The sequence below is a fragment of the Panicum hallii genome, chromosome 4 (assembly GCF_002211085.1).
Source record: "Panicum hallii strain FIL2 chromosome 4, PHallii_v3.1, whole genome shotgun sequence".
Lineage (NCBI taxonomy): Eukaryota > Viridiplantae > Streptophyta > Magnoliopsida > Poales > Poaceae > Panicum > Panicum hallii.
In genome coordinates, this window is record NC_038045.1 from 50,389,918 (window position 1) to 50,407,640 (window position 17,723).

General features: G+C 44.3%; 2 protein-coding genes and 1 long non-coding RNA gene across 5 annotated transcripts; 1 reads left to right on the forward strand and 2 right to left on the reverse strand.

Moving 5' to 3' along the window:
* The first annotated feature begins 340 nt into the window (after window positions 1-340).
* On the forward strand, window positions 341-8,074 carry LOC112889798 (histone-lysine N-methyltransferase SETD1B-like). The gene is made up of 8 exons (XM_025956568.1): window positions 341-1,487; window positions 1,575-1,631; window positions 1,838-1,927; window positions 2,221-2,370; window positions 6,050-6,130; window positions 6,578-6,664; window positions 6,830-6,913; window positions 7,357-8,074. The coding sequence occupies exons 1-8, from the start codon at window positions 645-647 to the stop codon at window positions 7,516-7,518; spliced, it is 1,554 nt and encodes a 517-aa protein (XP_025812353.1). The 5' UTR covers window positions 341-644; the 3' UTR covers window positions 7,519-8,074.
* LOC112889799 lies at window positions 2,612-5,586 on the reverse strand. 3 transcript variants are annotated; one of them, XR_003228201.1, is made up of 4 exons: window positions 5,080-5,577; window positions 4,722-4,939; window positions 4,182-4,248; window positions 2,612-3,880 (listed from the first exon to the last, which is right to left on the reverse strand). It is a non-coding gene; the product is annotated as an uncharacterized LOC112889799 (long non-coding RNA). The 3 variants fall into 3 exon arrangements; XR_003228200.1 differs by having other exon boundaries at window positions 4,182-4,939; window positions 5,080-5,586; XR_003228202.1 differs by lacking the exon at window positions 4,182-4,248 and having other exon boundaries at window positions 5,080-5,569.
* Window positions 8,075-8,883: 809 nt separating the features above from the next.
* Window positions 8,884-15,798, reverse strand: LOC112889514 (probable sugar phosphate/phosphate translocator At1g06470). Its single transcript, XM_025956204.1, has 12 exons — window positions 15,163-15,798; window positions 14,904-15,073; window positions 14,728-14,813; window positions 14,580-14,629; window positions 13,694-13,761; window positions 12,563-12,663; window positions 12,417-12,429; window positions 11,719-11,903; window positions 11,556-11,642; window positions 10,984-11,078; window positions 9,973-10,134; window positions 8,884-9,471 (listed from the first exon to the last, which is right to left on the reverse strand). Exons 1-11 carry the CDS (start codon window positions 15,477-15,479, stop codon window positions 10,005-10,007), a joined length of 1,302 nt encoding a protein of 433 aa, XP_025811989.1. The 5' UTR covers window positions 15,480-15,798; the 3' UTR covers window positions 8,884-9,471; window positions 9,973-10,004.
* Between the last annotated feature and the right edge of the window lie 1,925 nt (window positions 15,799-17,723).

Below are 17,723 nucleotides of genomic sequence, written 5' to 3' on the forward strand. Positions count from 1 at the left end.
GATGAAACCGCTGTGTTGTCAAGCCACAGCGCAGAAGCTCCATGACGGCAACAAGCACTCAGGCGGGCCCAAATCGACCTTCTCCGATTCCGGCGCCGACCACAGCGCACAAGCAGGCCCAAATCAACCTTCTCCGATTCCGGTGCCGACCACGGCGCGCAAGACAGGCACTACCGCGGGCCGTAACTCCATTGTTTCTCTCTTCGCTTTGCCGGGGGCCCGATTCGCGGGGTGAGTGACGCAATTCCCAACTCGGTTTCTAGCATTGCGTTACAGTGTTCCTAGGACTCCGTTGATGGCATGTCAGATTGCACCCGGCGAGCACCCGTCCGCCGCCGCTCGCCGCCGAGGTCGATAGTACCTGCTGCAGCGCAATGACATGGCCATGAAGGCATGAACCATAAGCTGGTTCAGCACGTGCGCCGTTTCCAGTTTGGGAAAATTTGCCTAATCTGCCTGTGGCAAAGTCGTCCTAGTTACCTGAACGATCCGGCAACCTGACGTCACGACGCACGCGCCGGACTGAAGCGAACAGCAAGCGTCGCGGACTCCACTCGCCGCCGCAGCAACCGATCACTTCGCCTCGCGCGCCTCTTCGAAATCTCCCCATCTAATCCGAGCAGAACAACCAAACCAAACCTGCAATGCCGCGCCGCCCCGATCCCAAACCTGCGATGCGGAGCCGCCGCGATCCCAAACCTGCGACGCGGAGCCGCCGCGGGCCGCCCCGGCCACGGCCCCGCCTCCCTCCCGGCGAACGCGACCGTCGCCTCGCCGAGGAGGTCCTGTACCTCCACTCCCTCTGGCGCCGCGGCCCTCCCGCCGCCGCCCCAACCCAGTCCCGCTCCGCCGGCCGCGTAACCACCGAGAGCAAGCGCCGCAGGCTCGACAGCGCTGCCGCCGCCGCCGAGCCCCAGGATACCGGGCCCGAGTGGGAACCCGCGCCATCCCCGCCGAATTCCTCCCCGAAAACCTGGCCCGAGGCCGCCCCGGCCTCGTCCCCTTCCTCCGTGAAGCCGCAGCCGCCGCCTTCCCCCGGCGCGCTCGCGCAGCGGGAGGCCCTCCGTGCCGCGGCGGAGTTCTTCTCCAACCGCGGCTCCTCCGACGAGGACGACGACGGCGGCTGCGGGTCCGAGTCGGAGCGCGAGCAGGACGCGGCGGGGTTCATCACGGGTCTGTTCGAGCGGGACGCCGCGCTGCGGGGCCACTACGAGCGGGGCTGTGAGGAGGGGCAGTTCGCGTGCATGGCGTGCGCAGGGGGGACAAGGAAGCCGGGGCGGCGGTTCCGGGGCTGCGTCGCGCTCGTGCAGCACGCGCGCGCCGCCACGCGGTACGGGAGGCCCCGGGCGCACCGCGCTCTCGCCGCCGTCGTCTGCCGCGTGCTCGGGTGGGACATCGCCAGGCTGCCTAGCATCGTGATCGATCCCAGGGGCACGCTCGGGCAAGCGCTCGCAGCTGGGGCCACGGCCGATGTTCAACCGGCGAAGGTTATTGACCTGTCGAATATTTGAAGCTCGCTGTTGAGATTTCAAGCCTTGACTGCATTCTTAATCTGATTTGCTTGCTGATATCAGGAGAATGATGATACTGGGGGCAACAATGACTCGTCGAGTGATGAGGATGAAGAAGAGGTGCACGACTTGTTTAGTGGTTAATGAGATCATTGGTCTGTTGATTTCATTTGGTTGACAATTTTAGTAGGATGGTAATTTGGGAATTGGGGAGAGCTAGCTCTTCAAATGATTATTACTCAACAGTTGGCTGCAGAGTTGTTGAATGCTTGTTGATCGTGGATGTGATTTGTGGTTAGCTAATCTGATTTGATTGTTGTTGTCAGGAAGAAATTGAGAAAGAGAATGGATACCCAGGTGCGGATGGTGACGAAGAGGACAGTGAACTAGAGAACAGTGAATACTCTGCTGAGAAGGTTTGTTCTGGCAGTTCTGAATTCTGATTATCTGCTACAAAAATATATGCTCTGCTGTGCAATGTGCATTTATACCACTGTTCCCAAGTCTTTGGTTTCATATATGACTTGTCTCCTATTATATGGCATTAGTGAATTCAGTTTTGAACTGATAGGTAATTAGGTATATGACTTTGGCTACCTGGTCATATTTGAGTGATGAGGATGCAACAATTGTTTGAAAAGTTATCAAATGCTCGTGATCTCTTGTGAGATTTCTGGTTAGCTAACCTGACTTGGGCTGTTTATTTTAGGAGAATGTTGAAAAAAGGACGGAGGACTCTAGAAACACTGAGGAGGAGGAGATGGATGATGATGATGATGATGAGGAGGAGGAGGAGGAGGTGGAGGAGGTGGAGGAGGTGGATTTTGAACTAGATAACGGCGACAAGTCTGCTGAAAAGGTTTGTGTCGGTAGGTTTTCAGACCTCGTATCTTCTTATAACGTATTGGTGCATTTAATTTGAACTAGAACATCTGGCGCGCTTTGCGTGCCCCATCTATGATCATAAACATTTGGGTTGTGTAAAGTACGTAAAAGAACAAAGAAATGAACTGCAAAAACTTTACGGAAGACAGATGCAAGAAACACCAACTGGGAAACAACCCATTTCAGTGTTTGGTTCACACATTTCCACATATCAATTAAAGGTTGGATTTAAACAGCAAATACATGCATGTCAAAAAGAATAACACACCAGCAAGTTTTAAACTGAATCGAGGTACTCCCTTTGGTACATATGAAAGCTCATTCACAATTAAAATCTAAAAATACAATACATTTTTCTTTCTGAGAAAACGCAGAAACTGTACGTCCCTTGATAATCTTTGTTACAAACAGCAAATCTATAAGAGCCATGCCATGTATTCAAGAGCCATTAAATAAAATGTTAGTTAAAACAGGAAGTAGGATGTACAGAAGATTAATGCAATAGGCAGATATGAGATAGTTTGATGTAAGCTTAATCATGGTGGCTATGTAACCTGACTGCAAAGAAACCTAAGAACCATTGCATAAGCAGTCCTGAACCAAAGAAGCCTCCACATTACATGTTCACCTAAACAAATGCTATTCTTCCTTCCTCAAACAAAAATGGTATTCTTTTTTGAGAAGCTTTGTCACAAACAGTAAAGAGACTAATGCTACAATGGACACAAGGGAAGCCACTTACTGGACTCTGTTTTCTTACAATCGGAGGCAATTTATAATATAGTTCACAAAATCAAAGAACAACCATCTATAGAAGTTAACATCAAGCCAGATCCTAATATTGATGCCCAGCCATACCCTGATCCTGATATTTGTATCTTTCTTTTTATCTGAAAATAAATATGTACCCACTAAGCCATTTTAATTCATACAAAACCACATTTTAATTAATACAAAACCAGAGAATAACCACCTATAGATCAACATTCCATCAGCATGAGCCTGAATACTTTTTATCAATGATCAGTGCAGAAATAGTGTAGTAGCAAACAGGACAAATCATTATGTTCAGTCAAGCAGTAGTTGCCATATCTAATAGCAATAATCCAGATTTCCATTGGCTAGATAGTTAAAACCTTGGCACTGCCACACTGAGCAGAATTTCAGTTTGCTACTCCAGAATTCCTAAGGTAATATTTACCTGAACAGCCTTGCGTTCCGATCCTTAGAAAATACTTTTCCGATGGCAGGTTCTACAAACATTTGTTAGCATACAACTGAGAGGTCAATAAATCATCGTATACTATGGCTGCATTAACTCTCTGTAGTAATTTGCATTCCCAGAAAGTGAAGGAATCACAAGCTGGAAACTAATCTTCGCAAATCGGATAGGTAAGAACACGTAAATTGCAAAAGCAAAGCGTCATCACCTCTGGTGCAACATAGTTTGGAGCACCACAAGTTGTGTGCAGCAATCTATCATTCTGAACAAAAAAAAAAGAGACAAGGAACATGCTTAAAAATATTTTTGTGGGTCTGAAATTTCCAAACATCAAGGGCTAATGACTAAAAACATCAACATACTTAAAAAAGAGACAACAATCTACTGCACTGATTAAAAACACTAATCTGTCAAAGATTTATGGTCGGCTGGTCGTACCTAATAGAAGGAAAGTAGGCATGCTGAATGATTATGGCCAGAATATTTGATTTGGCTCTTTTCTGATTAGATCCTTTCTAATATCAACTGGAATATCAAGAAGGCAAGACAACATTTTGAATTACATTGTATGAGAACAACATTAAGGTACTTAATCAACTTCGATTTGAAAATTTCAATTTCCTGCTTAATCTGCATTCAACCATGCAGTTTTCTCATTAGGAAAAAAAATTACTTCCACCTACAGCTACTAATTGAACTCTGAAAAATAGACCAAGCTCATTGGCCCTGCAAGTATGCGCACTAAAGAGAGGGAAGGGGGGAGGGAGGCATAACCTGAAGGAAGGGACCATAGAGTGTAATTGAAAGTGACCTAGTCAATAATCTTGTGCCTGGTGATCATTTGTACTTCTCTAATATGATTTCATTAGTGCAAAGATAGATAACACATCTCTATATGTTTTGATGTTACAACATTTAGATCAACCAAGCCACAGTTCAGACCAACGAATCATATATCCCAACTTGCAGTAAGCTTGGTAACCCAGGCCAATACCTATCAGATCTTGAACTAAATAGCACACACTGACAGACGTTCAAATTAATCACAGTGACAGGTGGAATTGCGGCCACCTGCTTATATGAACATTTCATGATTAACTCACCTAACAACTTGCAAACGCCAGTCGGCAAATGTTTTTTCACCTCATGGTGTTTCTGCAGTTCTTCCCAAATACCTCTTCCATTTTACCTCTTTGCTTTGCGGAATACATGATGTTCTTGATGAGTGCAATTGCATCGTGTTGCACAGCAACCTCTTGGCTCCCCTGCTGAAGCAGGATGGCTGCTTGGTTGCCTCCGCCACGTGCCTCTGGTGTGGTGACTGTCATTGTGTTCAGGGGACGAAAAATATGAGACAAACCGATCTTAGACACGACCAGATCCAAGAGTGAGTATTTAGGAAGCAAGTAAGAAATATAAGAGAAGCAGCATCAGAGAGTAGCAAGAGGACAGGGGAGGCACCTGGAGTGGTAGGCAACCAAGGGGTGCAGACCATCATGGGGCACGGATGGGGAGGCGCGAGGAGCGCTGCACGCGACAATGGTCAATGTGAGCGGGCGGCCGGGCGAGGAGCTGGGTCACCTCCTGAGCGGGAGCCTCCTCTGGAGCCGGGGGAAGAGGAGAAGCTCTTCCAGTCAGAGCCATAGAGCCGCCCGCCCTTGTTCCTACGCCGCCATCGATCTCCCACCTTGCGTGGGGTAGCTCCAAAGGAGCACGCTCTCCTGCGCCCACGTCGCCGCCTCACCATCGACCTCGGCGAGTCGTGCCTCCTCCGCATCCAAGGTGTGGCTAGGCAAGGGGCTGGGCACGCGAGGGCTGTCGCTCTGCTCCATGCGCTGGAGTAGCCGCGCCGTGGCCGGCCGGCACGCGCCATCTCCCTCCGAGCCACGCCCCAAGGCGGTGGCGGAGAGCAGGAGGAGCGGCGGCGAGGAGGGGCGACGGAGGTAGGCGGAGAGGGAGCTGGGGAGGAGAGGGGAGGCGGCGGTGGGGAGGCAGAGAGCATAGAAGGAGAGAGAGGGCGGCGGCGGGAGCAGGAGAGTGGCGGGAGAGGGCGGCGGGGAGGAGGGAGAGAGGGTTTGGGTTGGGGGCTGTGGGAGGGGTGAATGAAAAATTGCCTAGCGGGGGGATTTTTGCAAACACAACAGCGTTATCGAATTTTTCCTTCTTTGTGTCGAAATAAATATTAGTCTGAGGTTCTACGTGAAAAATACACGAACGTGGATACTGTAGGGTCCGGGTGAGCTGGATTTAGTTGTGATTATTAGAAAGTTAGAGGGGTTTTTTGCAAAATAGCCAAAGCAAAGGCTGAGCGACACGCGTCACATTTTTCCCCTGAAGTGCGGAGGGGAGGGCAAAGCCCAGCAGCTTTTAATCAAGCTGATTACTAATGCTGTGCATGATGTTAAGGATAATTCTATATTGTTCCATGCAGGAGGAATTGGAAGAAAAAGGCTCATGGAATTCCAAAGAGATTTCTAAGAATGAAGTGCTTCGTAATGAATCGGTCCAGGAGGCAAGTATTAATACTGTATTTTTCATTATCAATTTTTACAAAGTTTTTGTCGCCCTTTCGGAGAAAATAATACTGTGTTTTCATTATATATCTGATTTCTTTTGTTCCTTGTGCAATGGTCGCTGAGCAAATGCTTCCCTAATAAATACTCCTATGTTGCCAAGACAGTTGTATTGGTTAAATATAAAACTTTTTTTTTAACTTGTGGGTGACTGGACGTGGCCAGTGGGAACATCCAGCTTCAGCATAGTACAGGAGCAACTAAGTTACTGGATATGTATAAGATACGCATGAACAAACACACAATTTGATGGATTTCTGTAGCATGTGAATAAGAAAGATAAGCGTACTGTTTGCTTGGGATTGGAGATTCTGCAGAGAGCAAGGTGGAGCATATTTACTGGTTATTGGACTATGGTAACAGTGATTTCAACCAATCTTTTTCAGGTCAATGCCAGTAAGGATGATTCTTTGAACCAAGGTAATAATGAAGAAGTTCACAGGCAAGAGATTGCTAAAGAATCTTCTGGACAGGTTTGTGCATGAAACATTTTTTCCTTCACTATGTCATGTATATTGTATTTTCTCACTGAACACTTTGCTGTTTAGTGTTTTTGCGTAGTTTTTTTTTCTCTGGTGATATTTGAGGGATACTAAGAATGTTCGATTGTAAGATAATGCTTCCATTGACCTATGTAGGAGAATACAAACAATGCATATCTACCAGGCTCCAAAGATATATGTAAAAACGAAGAGCACTTTAAAGAAGCTGCTGTCCAAGAGGTCAGTAATGATATTGGTTTCTTAGGCCCCGTTTGTTTCAGCTTATGGCTGATTTTGAAGGCTCGATTTTGGAAACTTCAAAAGTCAGATGACTGACCCCCCAGAATCGAGAATCCAGGTGATTATGGATTCTTGATTCTGGATTCTGGGAATCATCTGACTTTTGGATTTCTCAAAATGGAACCTTCAAAATCGGTTATAAGCTGAAACAAACAGGGCCTGTCTTATCTAAGATTTGGACCAGAAATGTGGATTTTTGAATCACACAATATTTCCTCTATTCATATTCCATTGCTTCATTCGTCCTTGTAGAAGATAACAGCGAACTTTTATCTAGCTGATCCTGAATTTGTAACACATTATGGAGATTCTCCAAGTGTTACCTTTTCAAATTTCAATAAATACTTATATTGGACCACATGAATCAAACATTTTGCATGCAGGAATTAGATGCTACAGAGAGTGAAAAACAGCATGCTAAAACTGCAGATGATACTGGAGATACTGCTGTCACCAGCTTAGGAAATTCATCAACAGTACCTCCATCCTCATCTGTTTTGTATCAAAAGTCACATGTGTCAGGCCTTAATGCGTATATGCCTTAATTGGTTTCAAGTTTCCTGACAACATGCTACAAGATACATTAGCTCCAGTTGATGTCATTAGTTACATAATTACATGGCATGCAGTAACAATTGCAACTGTTTAAAGTTGAATTCGTCAAGAAGGTATCTGCGTCTTTTGTATTTATTCAATATCCTGCTTCATTTCATCTGCTTTCTCTTGTAGTGTACCCTATATCATAGCGGTTATGCACAGATATGGCATCAAGGCAGTTGTAACTATTTACCACGCAGCTCCGGTCTTACATCACAAATTTGTAGTGCTTTATTAGCAGAAACTCTAGAAGCATCTCATGTATTCCTGGTAGCTGTGCGAAGACGATTGCTGAAATCCCTTTTGGAGCTTCATTGGATGGCTGGTGTTCGTGTTGAAGGCGCACCAGACTCCTTTGGCTAGCTGCTTAGCTGATATAGCCGCCAGTATGCAGACACTAATTCACTTTATAAAATTTGTATTTGAGATTTTGGGAGGCGCGGCTCCAGTGGTCGTGAAACTGTGAGGAACATTTCCTCCACGAAGTAGCTGTTACCTACTTGAGCATTGTTCATCTTCGTTGATGCTGTGGTTGAAGAGGTAAAAATGTATGGATCGTGGACCGAGCCAGGATAGGAGTGTAGATCAGCGTAGATTTTGGACTACGTACCTCATGAAAATCCTTAGTGATGCTGGAACAAAATCAGATGCCTCCAAATTGGCTCGAGTGTAGAATTGTTTTGTCTGAATCTTATAATCGAACTTTGCTGTGTGTAAATCTTCTGAAATGGGACCTAATTGTTCGCATGGTTAAATTGAAGGGCCCTAAATTGAATTCGGGATGGGTGTATAATGAAACTGTTCTGAATGTTACATTTAGCAACACCATCTTTGTAATTGGATTGTCCCAAGCTTGAAATTGAAAGCTATGTGGCGTGATTGTTTATCCTGGTGAATAATAAGTTTGTGCCTTGACTGCACGGTGAGCATCGTTTATCCGCGACGAGAACATAGTAGTGCGTGTTTCAAATTGTTCACCTTCGTCTCCTGAAAGTGGCCCAATAGAGTTCGCCTTGCATGCAACAGGGCCAATAAAGTATGCAGTTCCTCTGCTTCTTAATATATTATATTGATACGCAGTTCTCCTAGGCATTTGAGGAAAAAAATAAAGTACGCAGTTTTCTTTTCTTTTTGCATTTTGCCTTTACTTTTTCTTCTCCTTTTGTTTTACTTTTCATATTTCTTTGCTTATTCATATTTTCTTTTCTTCCTTAAAAGTTTACATTTTTTGTATTCTTACACTAGTGATTCTCATCATGAGAAAGAACGTATCAGCAAAAGGTCTCTTTACCTTCTCCTTACAATCGTTCATCTCATTTTCAACTATAATATAATACAGCAATCACAAGAAATGTCATGGTACAGGGAGAAGCGAATGACTCTTTCGTTTAGTAGTTTTACAAAGTACAAAAAAAAATCAGATGCTGTCCCCTGCATTTTAAGGGAAACAACACATGTTGGGTATCCTGTTTCCTGTGGTCACTCTTACAAACAGACCTATGTAGAGAATGAATACACCTCGGCACCAAAAATGTAGAGGTTCAAGAATGAATATGTGCATACTGGAGTAACGCAAAGAGAAGAATAATACAGATGTCGATCATTCTCAGCGGTTTCCACTATAAGCATGCATATCAATATGTTCTCCAAACAGGAATTCTGATCTGATGGAGTTAGCACTTTGCTTGACAATGTAGTTAGACTGACTGTTCGATCAAGATGAGAGTTGAACATCAATCCTGAGATAGACATAGCTCACACAGATCACATCAAACTTTGGTGCCTGTAGCATAATCACACCAGCCTTAGCTGTGTCCTTCATGCGTGTTTTCCAGAAAAAACTTCATAGGTATAGACTATTTTCAACAGGCAGGTATGACTGGGTTCAGGCCTGAACACTCCTGCCAAAATCAGACAGATTAAATCATCAATAAATTGGCTATCGAATAATAGAGAAATATTGATATAATAGCACGAGCTGATTAATCTTTTAAAATAGCATTGTCACATGTCAGCACTAATATTCCCAAGTCAGAGCCCAATGAAAGTCCAAACATCCGGTAAGACGATGCAGAGGGACTGAAAGAGGACCAGGAGTGCCTTCACATATAGATACAGCAGGCAAGATGAAGCAAATATTTATTTGGTTCCTCTTCTAACTTTCACCTCTTTGAAACTATAAAGACAGATAGGGTAGGTGAAAGGGTTTGCACTTATGCGTTGTGCAAAACAAAGGCTACAGAACCATACTCGATATTTTCAAATTGCTTCTTGGACACATATCGAAATTTACTGCATGCATGCATGCAGTCTTGTGCTCAATCATGCGCGCGGGTGGGGGGGGGGGGGGGGGGGGGGGGAGGGGGGGTTCTTTTTTCTTTATATGAGATGCTGATTCTCACCAGTGGCAATTAAAAGTCGCCGTATTACAAAATTATGTATCTTCCTCCCCAAATTCATCCTGATATTCCAAGTCATCAAGAATAATGTACTTGGCATCAGCAGTAAATTGAGGTGAATTGACGTCGTCCTCATTTGTCTGACCCCTTTTTAATTTCTCATACCTGCAAACAGAGACAAATATTGTTACACCATGTCACCATGAAAAGCTAACTACCTGATACCGTGCACATTGAGTGTTTAACTACTTGTGAATGGAGGGAGTAGTATGTTGTTCACAAGGCAACCAAAGCTCCTCAAATGGATAACAATCAGTTTACAACAATATCAAGTGAAATTTTTTATATGACGCAACAGTTTGGGCATCAAGTTTTTTTGGCAGATTGCAGAAGAAAATGAATCAAAATCCAGAGGTCAACCACACTATAGATTCTTAAATAAACTCTTAGTTACAAATAATTCATGAGTAGGTAACTAATAGTAATCCAACAAGTCATAAGAAATTAACTTAGCTGACTTATTTCAGCATCTATGCTACGCTGTTCTGAACATTTCAAATTCTGAAGAACCAACCTCAAACAAACCATCTACCATTACCAACTGAGACTATAATGTAGGCTATAGTTGGACCAGATATTAATGGAAGATGTTTCAGTTTATGTTTTTAGCATTTTAGCTTGAGTCACCAGACGCAATTGACCAATAGATTAATACTAAGCTATTTTAATGATTACAATGTTAATTCTGGATAATAAACATCTCTGCCATTATTCCCTGAGACTGAAATGCGGGTTATGACTTCCCACAAGGAAACAATGCTGGTTATAACTTGACCAAATGTTAAGGAAAGGTGTTTCAGTTTAGCTGCTTGGCAGTTCAGCTTGAGTCGCCAAACACATATTGATCCTGATCCCTCTTAGCCTGAGGTGAACAAAAGTTTGTCTCATAGGAACTAAGGACTTTGAAGTCACACTGTGCTACGCATGAGTTGATCTCGGAAAGAGATTACTTACTTGTACCAATTGAATAAGCTAACACCAATCATAATGGTGAAAAGACCAACCCCTTTCAACCAAGTAAATTCATCATGGAAATAGAATACTGCAACCTGAAAGATCAAGGTAATAAGATCATTTATAAGAGGTATTAGACACCAAATGCATATTATTCTATGGAGTCCAGGAATAACAAATAATTCCTAATCTCTGCTCTGGGTTATCAAGCTTCATAGTAGTACTAGCAGACAAGCAATGTGTTTAGCCTTTAGGTGATATAACTCTGTTAGTACTTGATAGCTTCCTTCTAATATTGTATGCCAAAAATTGAAGGTACTTCCAGTTTTCTCATTGGATGATCCGTATAGACAACAAATGGACCACTTCCAGTTTTTGTCGTTCAAGACTTGGTAGCTACTCTATCATGTCAGATGAAGTGTAGTTCATGGTTGATAGCAGTATATGCAAAAATAATAGGTAAACTAGGAACATAATTCTTCGCAAGGGGTTCATGAAATCCAGATGCTACTGCAAATTCAAGAAAAGAAACAAAAGAAAATGTTCAGCAAGGATCATATTTTCAATATTACCAAAATGGTTACAGCTTCTTTTACTACCCCAGCTATCGTCACGGTTATGGCACTTGTTGCTGAAATAAGTATATACTCTGTTAACACCTGCAGTTAGAATTAATTGTCCATGAAATCTCTGGTAATTACAAAAAGTTGTCACAAATTATATAAGACTCGTTACCATGAAAAAGGCCAAGGATCCTCCAATAAGCATAAGTAAGCAACTGCGCATGACATGCCAAGGGTTATTGAAATATGAATTCTTCTGAAAATCACTCCAAGGATCCAGTAGTAGAGACAGTATCATGGTGGCTATGGCCATCACTGGTGTAACATGGCTCATCAAGGTAATAGGATTTTTCAGGCCTGCAAAAGGGAAACAGTTCATGAATACCTAGTAGTCAAATCATGCTTCAATAAAATAATTGTGGTCCCACTTTTATCCAAGCTTAGGACACAAACTGGAGGCGATACTAAGCTAATGGAATGGCTCAAGCAGAACTAGAGCTTATTTGTGTGAAGTGTTGTTCCTGATGCTCCAGAGTTAAAGATCAACAGCATCTGATGCCGTATAACATTTGGGCTCAAATTATATCAACTGCTCTGCCACTTGATTCACTCTTAGTGACTAAAGAATGGCTTCAGAAAAGAGAGGATAGAGCTCTCATCTAATTCTTAGGTTTCTAACTTCCGAAAGCACTCCCAATTGGTAGGAAGCAAGAACCAGGCCAGACTGGGTTTAGGAAAAGGTTTGGCTGGTACACATAAACAAATCAATTGAATAATCAGGTTTGTAGAAGAATTAAAATGTCTGCAAAACCTAATACTCCTCTTCTATTGTTGGAATTGACATTCAAGAATAAAGCAAAGCTTACATACCATAAGTATCTTTCTTGAAATATCAAGATCCACATGCACATACAGAAAGGAAATCATTAGCCCAGGAGCATAAAAGAAATAAAAAGGTGAAAAAATGAAGTTGACAATAGCTACAAAAAACTGTATAAACTAATCAATAGACTCACCTGCAACAGAATCTGGGTCATGGACCAGCGGAATCCTGACATAACAGCAGCAAGCGTCACAAAAATGAAGCCCCAAAAGTCAAACTCGGTCTCCTTGGCAACTGATGAAAATAATATTGTTAAATCAGAAAATATAAGTCCAATTATTTTGGTAGCATTGACCAAAGAACTGCACGTTAGAATGCTCAGTTAACATAGTGACTATGATAAGAAAAACACTCAATTACTAAATTAAAGTTTACTGCAATGTGAACTTCGACATCATGTGGAGCAGACTATTTTTAAAAACAACATATCCTCTGGAAAACTAATTAGTAAATCTAATTGCTTAGAAGGACAATCCTTCGCACCTAGGACTCTAGGAGGCAGCAAACTCACCAATAACTAAAATATTGCATCAGAGAGTCCTATAAGGCTGTACGAGAATTATACAAGTTCCATAAACAACTTCAAATGTAGGAAAACCCTAGAAATGTGTTGCCAGTAGTGAAACTGAAGAATATCCAGAACTCCCAGTTCTCCATTTAACTATTAAAGCTGCCAACGATGGACCATGTATTTAATTATTTTTATGAAGAGCATCAGTTGCATTTTGGCCTTCTTGGTCAAAGCAAAGTTTCTTTAACTTCACAATCTGCTGAAGTGAACTTGTGATAATCACAGCAGATAGTCAAATGATATCACATGCTCTTATTGGGGTGCACTTGTCAAAGAGACTATAGAGGAAGGCATATTCGGTAGCTACAAACCAAGCTAGAAATAAGGAATTTCCTCGATTAAGAAGAACGCAATATCAACAGAGGATGTGGATTCTTGCAATGCTGTGTGGATGCCAATTGTCAACTTTGCAAGGAAAATAAACTTTAAATTTATACTGAGAACGCTCAGATTTTCTTATAATAAACTAAGATCCCGAATAACTAGTAATATGGATAATGGAATACCTATATGAATATTAACAGCTTTCTATAAGGAAAGCTTGTGTCCATTACCGATAGGTTTACGTTTCAAGCAGTGCAGGAAAGATACAATCTAACAATGACAAGTGTGGAAAAGCACCAATGGGGTAGATGGCTAAATCTTAGAAGCAAGCAAACTGGCATTGCACAAAACTCTTATCACAACGCATACCTGTCAATAGAACTCCAATAGAGATAACGAATATGATTCCTAGAAGCTTGATGCTAGGATTTTCCAACCTTGAAAATTGGAAGGAACTTTCAGAGGCATATACAATCGAAAGCAATGGAAAACAAAAGAAACACCAAGATATACATGTTACTTAGGGAGTGATGGTGACCTCTTCTTAAGAAAATAAATGGATATTATGACACTGTAATCAACTTATTATAAGGAAATAACAAATCGATATTATGCAATCAAATTAGTTAGTGAATGAGCAGGTTTTACGCAATCCGATGAGGTTGCAAAATGTGTAACTAAATTCTTGACAAAGAATCTGTAATGCTCATCTGTGTTTCAAAAAGAATATTTGACAAGTTACAAGTAAATAAGAAAACAGTAGGTTCCGAAGATACTTCATAAAAGCATGATTATTCGAAACTAGCTTACTTGTAACTACCCTTCTTAATAATGTTACATTGTCCTGCTTGAAATGTCCAGATACTAGGCCATTAGTGTGGCTGTGGCATGTGTCCATTTAAAGTTCATACCAGATCGTCATGTGGTTAAGGGAAGTGTGGTTTTATCACTGCTTCACATTTGAACCACAATTTTTGCCTTTTGAAAAAATGTTAGTGATACCTTCTTTCTAGCTAACCAAAGTTGATCAGTGAACATTACGATTACCAAAATTGATCAGTGAACGGTATTGGTCCGTTCAACTAACTGTCTTCAAAAGTGGGATAAACATACAACTGTATCAACCAATTATGTGGCAATTGTAACAATCATGCAGAATATAAATGCCCTGCTCTGCTAATATGGAATAATGCAATTTACAACTAGCTTCCAAGTAGGACGAACAATAACCAGGGGATTGAAGATCAGCACTCACCTAAATGCAAACGCGAAGAGCAAAAGGAATATCGGGGCGGCTGATTTACACTGCAGAAGATCAATTTCATTAAATCTAGTTACTTAACAGATTGAGGAATCTAACTAGAGAAGCACAAGTGAATTAAACCCTTCAGCGGACAACACACCATAGTAGCAAACGTCACCGAGATGAATACTAGAGATGCGTTGCTCAGGTTTATGTCCAACGCTGTCCCTAAAGCAGTTGGCACAACTGCAGAACAGCTAGTCAGAACTACGATTTGGTCCAAAAACAAGCAAACACAAATCACTGCTGCAATAAGTTGTAAACCGAGATTCGCACCTCTCATGAAGTAATCCTTCCACCCCATCTCGACGGCACTGTCAGGCCCCTTGGACTGGAAGAAGATTATGAGCTTGGAGAGCCCCGCCTGCAGCGCGAAGTGCACGGTGTTCATCAGCAGCGGCGCCGGGAACTTGCCCAGCTTGTCCCCCAGTAACGTCTTGTTGTATCTGCCATCCCAACAACCGAAGCAATCAGGCCGCCATCTCCGCAGCGGGAGGAGCGGGGGGGGGGGGGAGTGGGGATCCAGGCCACTCACAGCGTGAGGCAGGTGCTGAACGCGTACCACACCAGGATGTAGAACCCGGTCCTGAGCACGACGGCCGGCGCCAGCGCGGCGCGCTCCGCACGCTCCAGCGACTCCAGCTTGGTGACGGACTCGCTGGTCCGAAGCCCCGGGGCCCCGCCGGCACCGGCGGAGCACGGGGGGTTCTCGACGTCGAGCGCCCGGCGCGCCGCCTCAGGATCCGCCGCCGCCGCGGCGTGCATGCTCCGCTGCCGGAAGTAGCCCGACCGCGGGGACCCAACCTCCGAGGCGCCCCCATCGGCATCCCCGCCCTCGGGCTTGGGATGCATGCCTCGATTCCGCTCGTGCTCCGGGAGGGGTTACAAGGCTCGCATTGCGTGCGTGCGCGCGCACGGGGGCGGCGGGCGGCGCTCGACGGGACTGCCGGTGCCAATGCCGCGACGCGGGCGGGGATCTGGAGACGCTGCGCGCGGGGAGAGGGGAGCGGGAGTGCCGGAGTGGGTTTGGGGGCGGCGCCTGCGCCTGCGCGTGCGCGAGCTGCCGCCTGCCGGAACGGAACGGGGGCGGGGACGATGGATTTGGCGGGTGCGCGCACTGGGCAGGTCGGGTTGGGATCGGGATGGACGCGCCCCGCCCGGTTGGGTGCCGGCCTGCCTGGGCAGGTGGGTTGGTGGCGGCCAGGCCAGGCTTGGCGGGGTGGGGGCGCACGGGGCACTGCCGGCTGCTGCGGCCGAAACGTGAAATGGAAGGGTTCTGGGTGTGCGGTGGGGCTTGGATGTTGATGGTGGTGCGTGACAGCAGGAGAGGACTGAGCAATTTTTTATCTTCCCGACTGGTGAAAATTTTGATTGTGTAAATTTATGGTCAAACATTTAAAGGCAAGCAAGGACTGATGACCGGTACAGTGAGAAGTGTGTGTTGCTGGGTTCAAAAGGATGGTGTCGTGGTACCTTTTGATAAATTAAAAAGAAAAGACATTTGCTACGTCGAGTGCCGATTACAATGATGAAAGTTTGGCAAAGGTGCGTCATGACATAATGTAGCGAATAGTTACAGTCTAGCTGAACGGCCATAAAAGTCTTGATCTATCATCTCTACCTTCTAGTTACATGCTCTAATCTCTACAAGATTGTATGTGTTATAGCACTTTGTATTGCATAGAGTGGTTTGTTCATTGCTTTATTTTTGGCAGTAGGTGTAACTAATTTTTTAAAAAAAAACTGGTGTAACTTCTCCATGTGAAGTTCATGTATTATCTATTCATCAAGGTCAGTCAGTCAACAATGTATAGCTCTCATATGAATTGCATGTATCATGAAGTTACATCTTAGAAGGTGATAACAATGGTACCCTATTCCAGGGAAAAATGTTTTATCTACAGCGAGCTTGATGCAGGTACCTAAATGATATTATAGACCACTAATGATTTTAGTTGAGATGTTATATCTTTTAAACTTAAGCGTGTGTTGCATTTGTCAACTACTTAAGCAAAGCAACAATATTTAGCGTAGCCTTTTTTAAAAAAGAATATTTAGTGTAGTATTCAAGCAAACACACTGTTTAATTCAGCTAACTGCATTTTCTAGCAGGGAATCCCAACACAAATTGATGAAAAATCGTACAAACTAAAAAGCAACCGACGGCGATGGAAAAAAAAGGCATGGTTTGCATAGACTAGTGCCACATACTTCCAAATCTGCCGGTGCAGGCCTGAGCCGGAGACGAAAACGCCAAGCAACACTTGCACAAACGGAGTTGCCGAGGCAGAACGATCGAATCCGAGACCCACATGGGGGCAGAAGGCAGATCTGAATTGCAAAAGCAAGATCACAAAGCTGAAAGCTCCGATCCGGATTTGGATCCGGACATTCTGTACCGTATCCACTGATCCAAACCCGGCACGGTTTGAACCCGAGGTCTTAGTCTAAGCCAACGGCATCAGGATTAAATCTAATCAGGTGGGTATGGATCGGACAGACCGAAGAAGACACCTGCGTTTGTTGGACCAAACACTGCTTGCAATACAAATTAATCTAATAATCTGGCTGCATGCCATGATGCTGGCTTTCATTGCACACAGGCTTTGCATTGCAAGAAGCCTGACCAGCTCCTGCTTTCTGGTAGAAAGGGGATTCAAAGGGTGCCCATTGCCCAAAAGCAGTTTAGGTAGTGTGTACCAAGTGCAGGTAAATCTGGAAACTTGGAGGGCTAGCTGCATCTGTGCATGACCGGATCTGTCGAGCTGTTGGGCTTGGCTGTTGGCATTAGGTATGCAAGTGCCTGATCTCAGCTGATCTGTACCATGGGGCCTTTTGAGCTAGTTCTTGGTCCAGTGGGCAGCTCTTGCTGCAGTAGTCATTTTCCTGAAACTGCTGCACGCGCGCGTGCGTGGATTCAGAGTCCAAAACCGAAGGGATCTGGTGTGGATTTTGATGGACGAACCATCCATCTGCGGGGGCGATGATCAGGTGGAGGAGATCCAGGGTCGCCGTCAGGTCCACTTTTGGCATGGAGCTCATGAATCGTGACACAGTTGGTGGCTCATCCGTCGCTCCTCCATCTCTCGGCCGGGC

Bases quoted from the DNA above. Each gene is read 5' to 3' on its own strand.
- LOC112889798 (XM_025956568.1), top strand. From the start codon at position 645: ATGCCGCGCCGCCCCGATCCCAAACCTGCGATGCGGAGCCGCCGCGAT. The intron at 2,371-6,049 runs GTTTGTGTCGGT...TGTTCCATGCAG, and splicing joins GCGACAAGTCTGCTGAAAAG to GAGGAATTGGAAGAAAAAGG. The intron at 6,665-6,829 runs GTTTGTGCATGA...TGACCTATGTAG, and splicing joins CTAAAGAATCTTCTGGACAG to GAGAATACAAACAATGCATA.
- LOC112889514 (XM_025956204.1), bottom strand. From the start codon at position 15,479: ATGCATCCCAAGCCCGAGGGCGGGGATGCCGATGGGGGCGCCTCGGAG. The intron at 14,814-14,903 runs GTGCGAATCTCG...GCTGTTCTGCAG, and splicing joins GAAGGATTACTTCATGAGAG to TTGTGCCAACTGCTTTAGGG. The intron at 12,664-13,693 runs GTATGCGTTGTG...TATTTTCATCAG, and splicing joins TATTGGAGTTCTATTGACAG to TTGCCAAGGAGACCGAGTTT.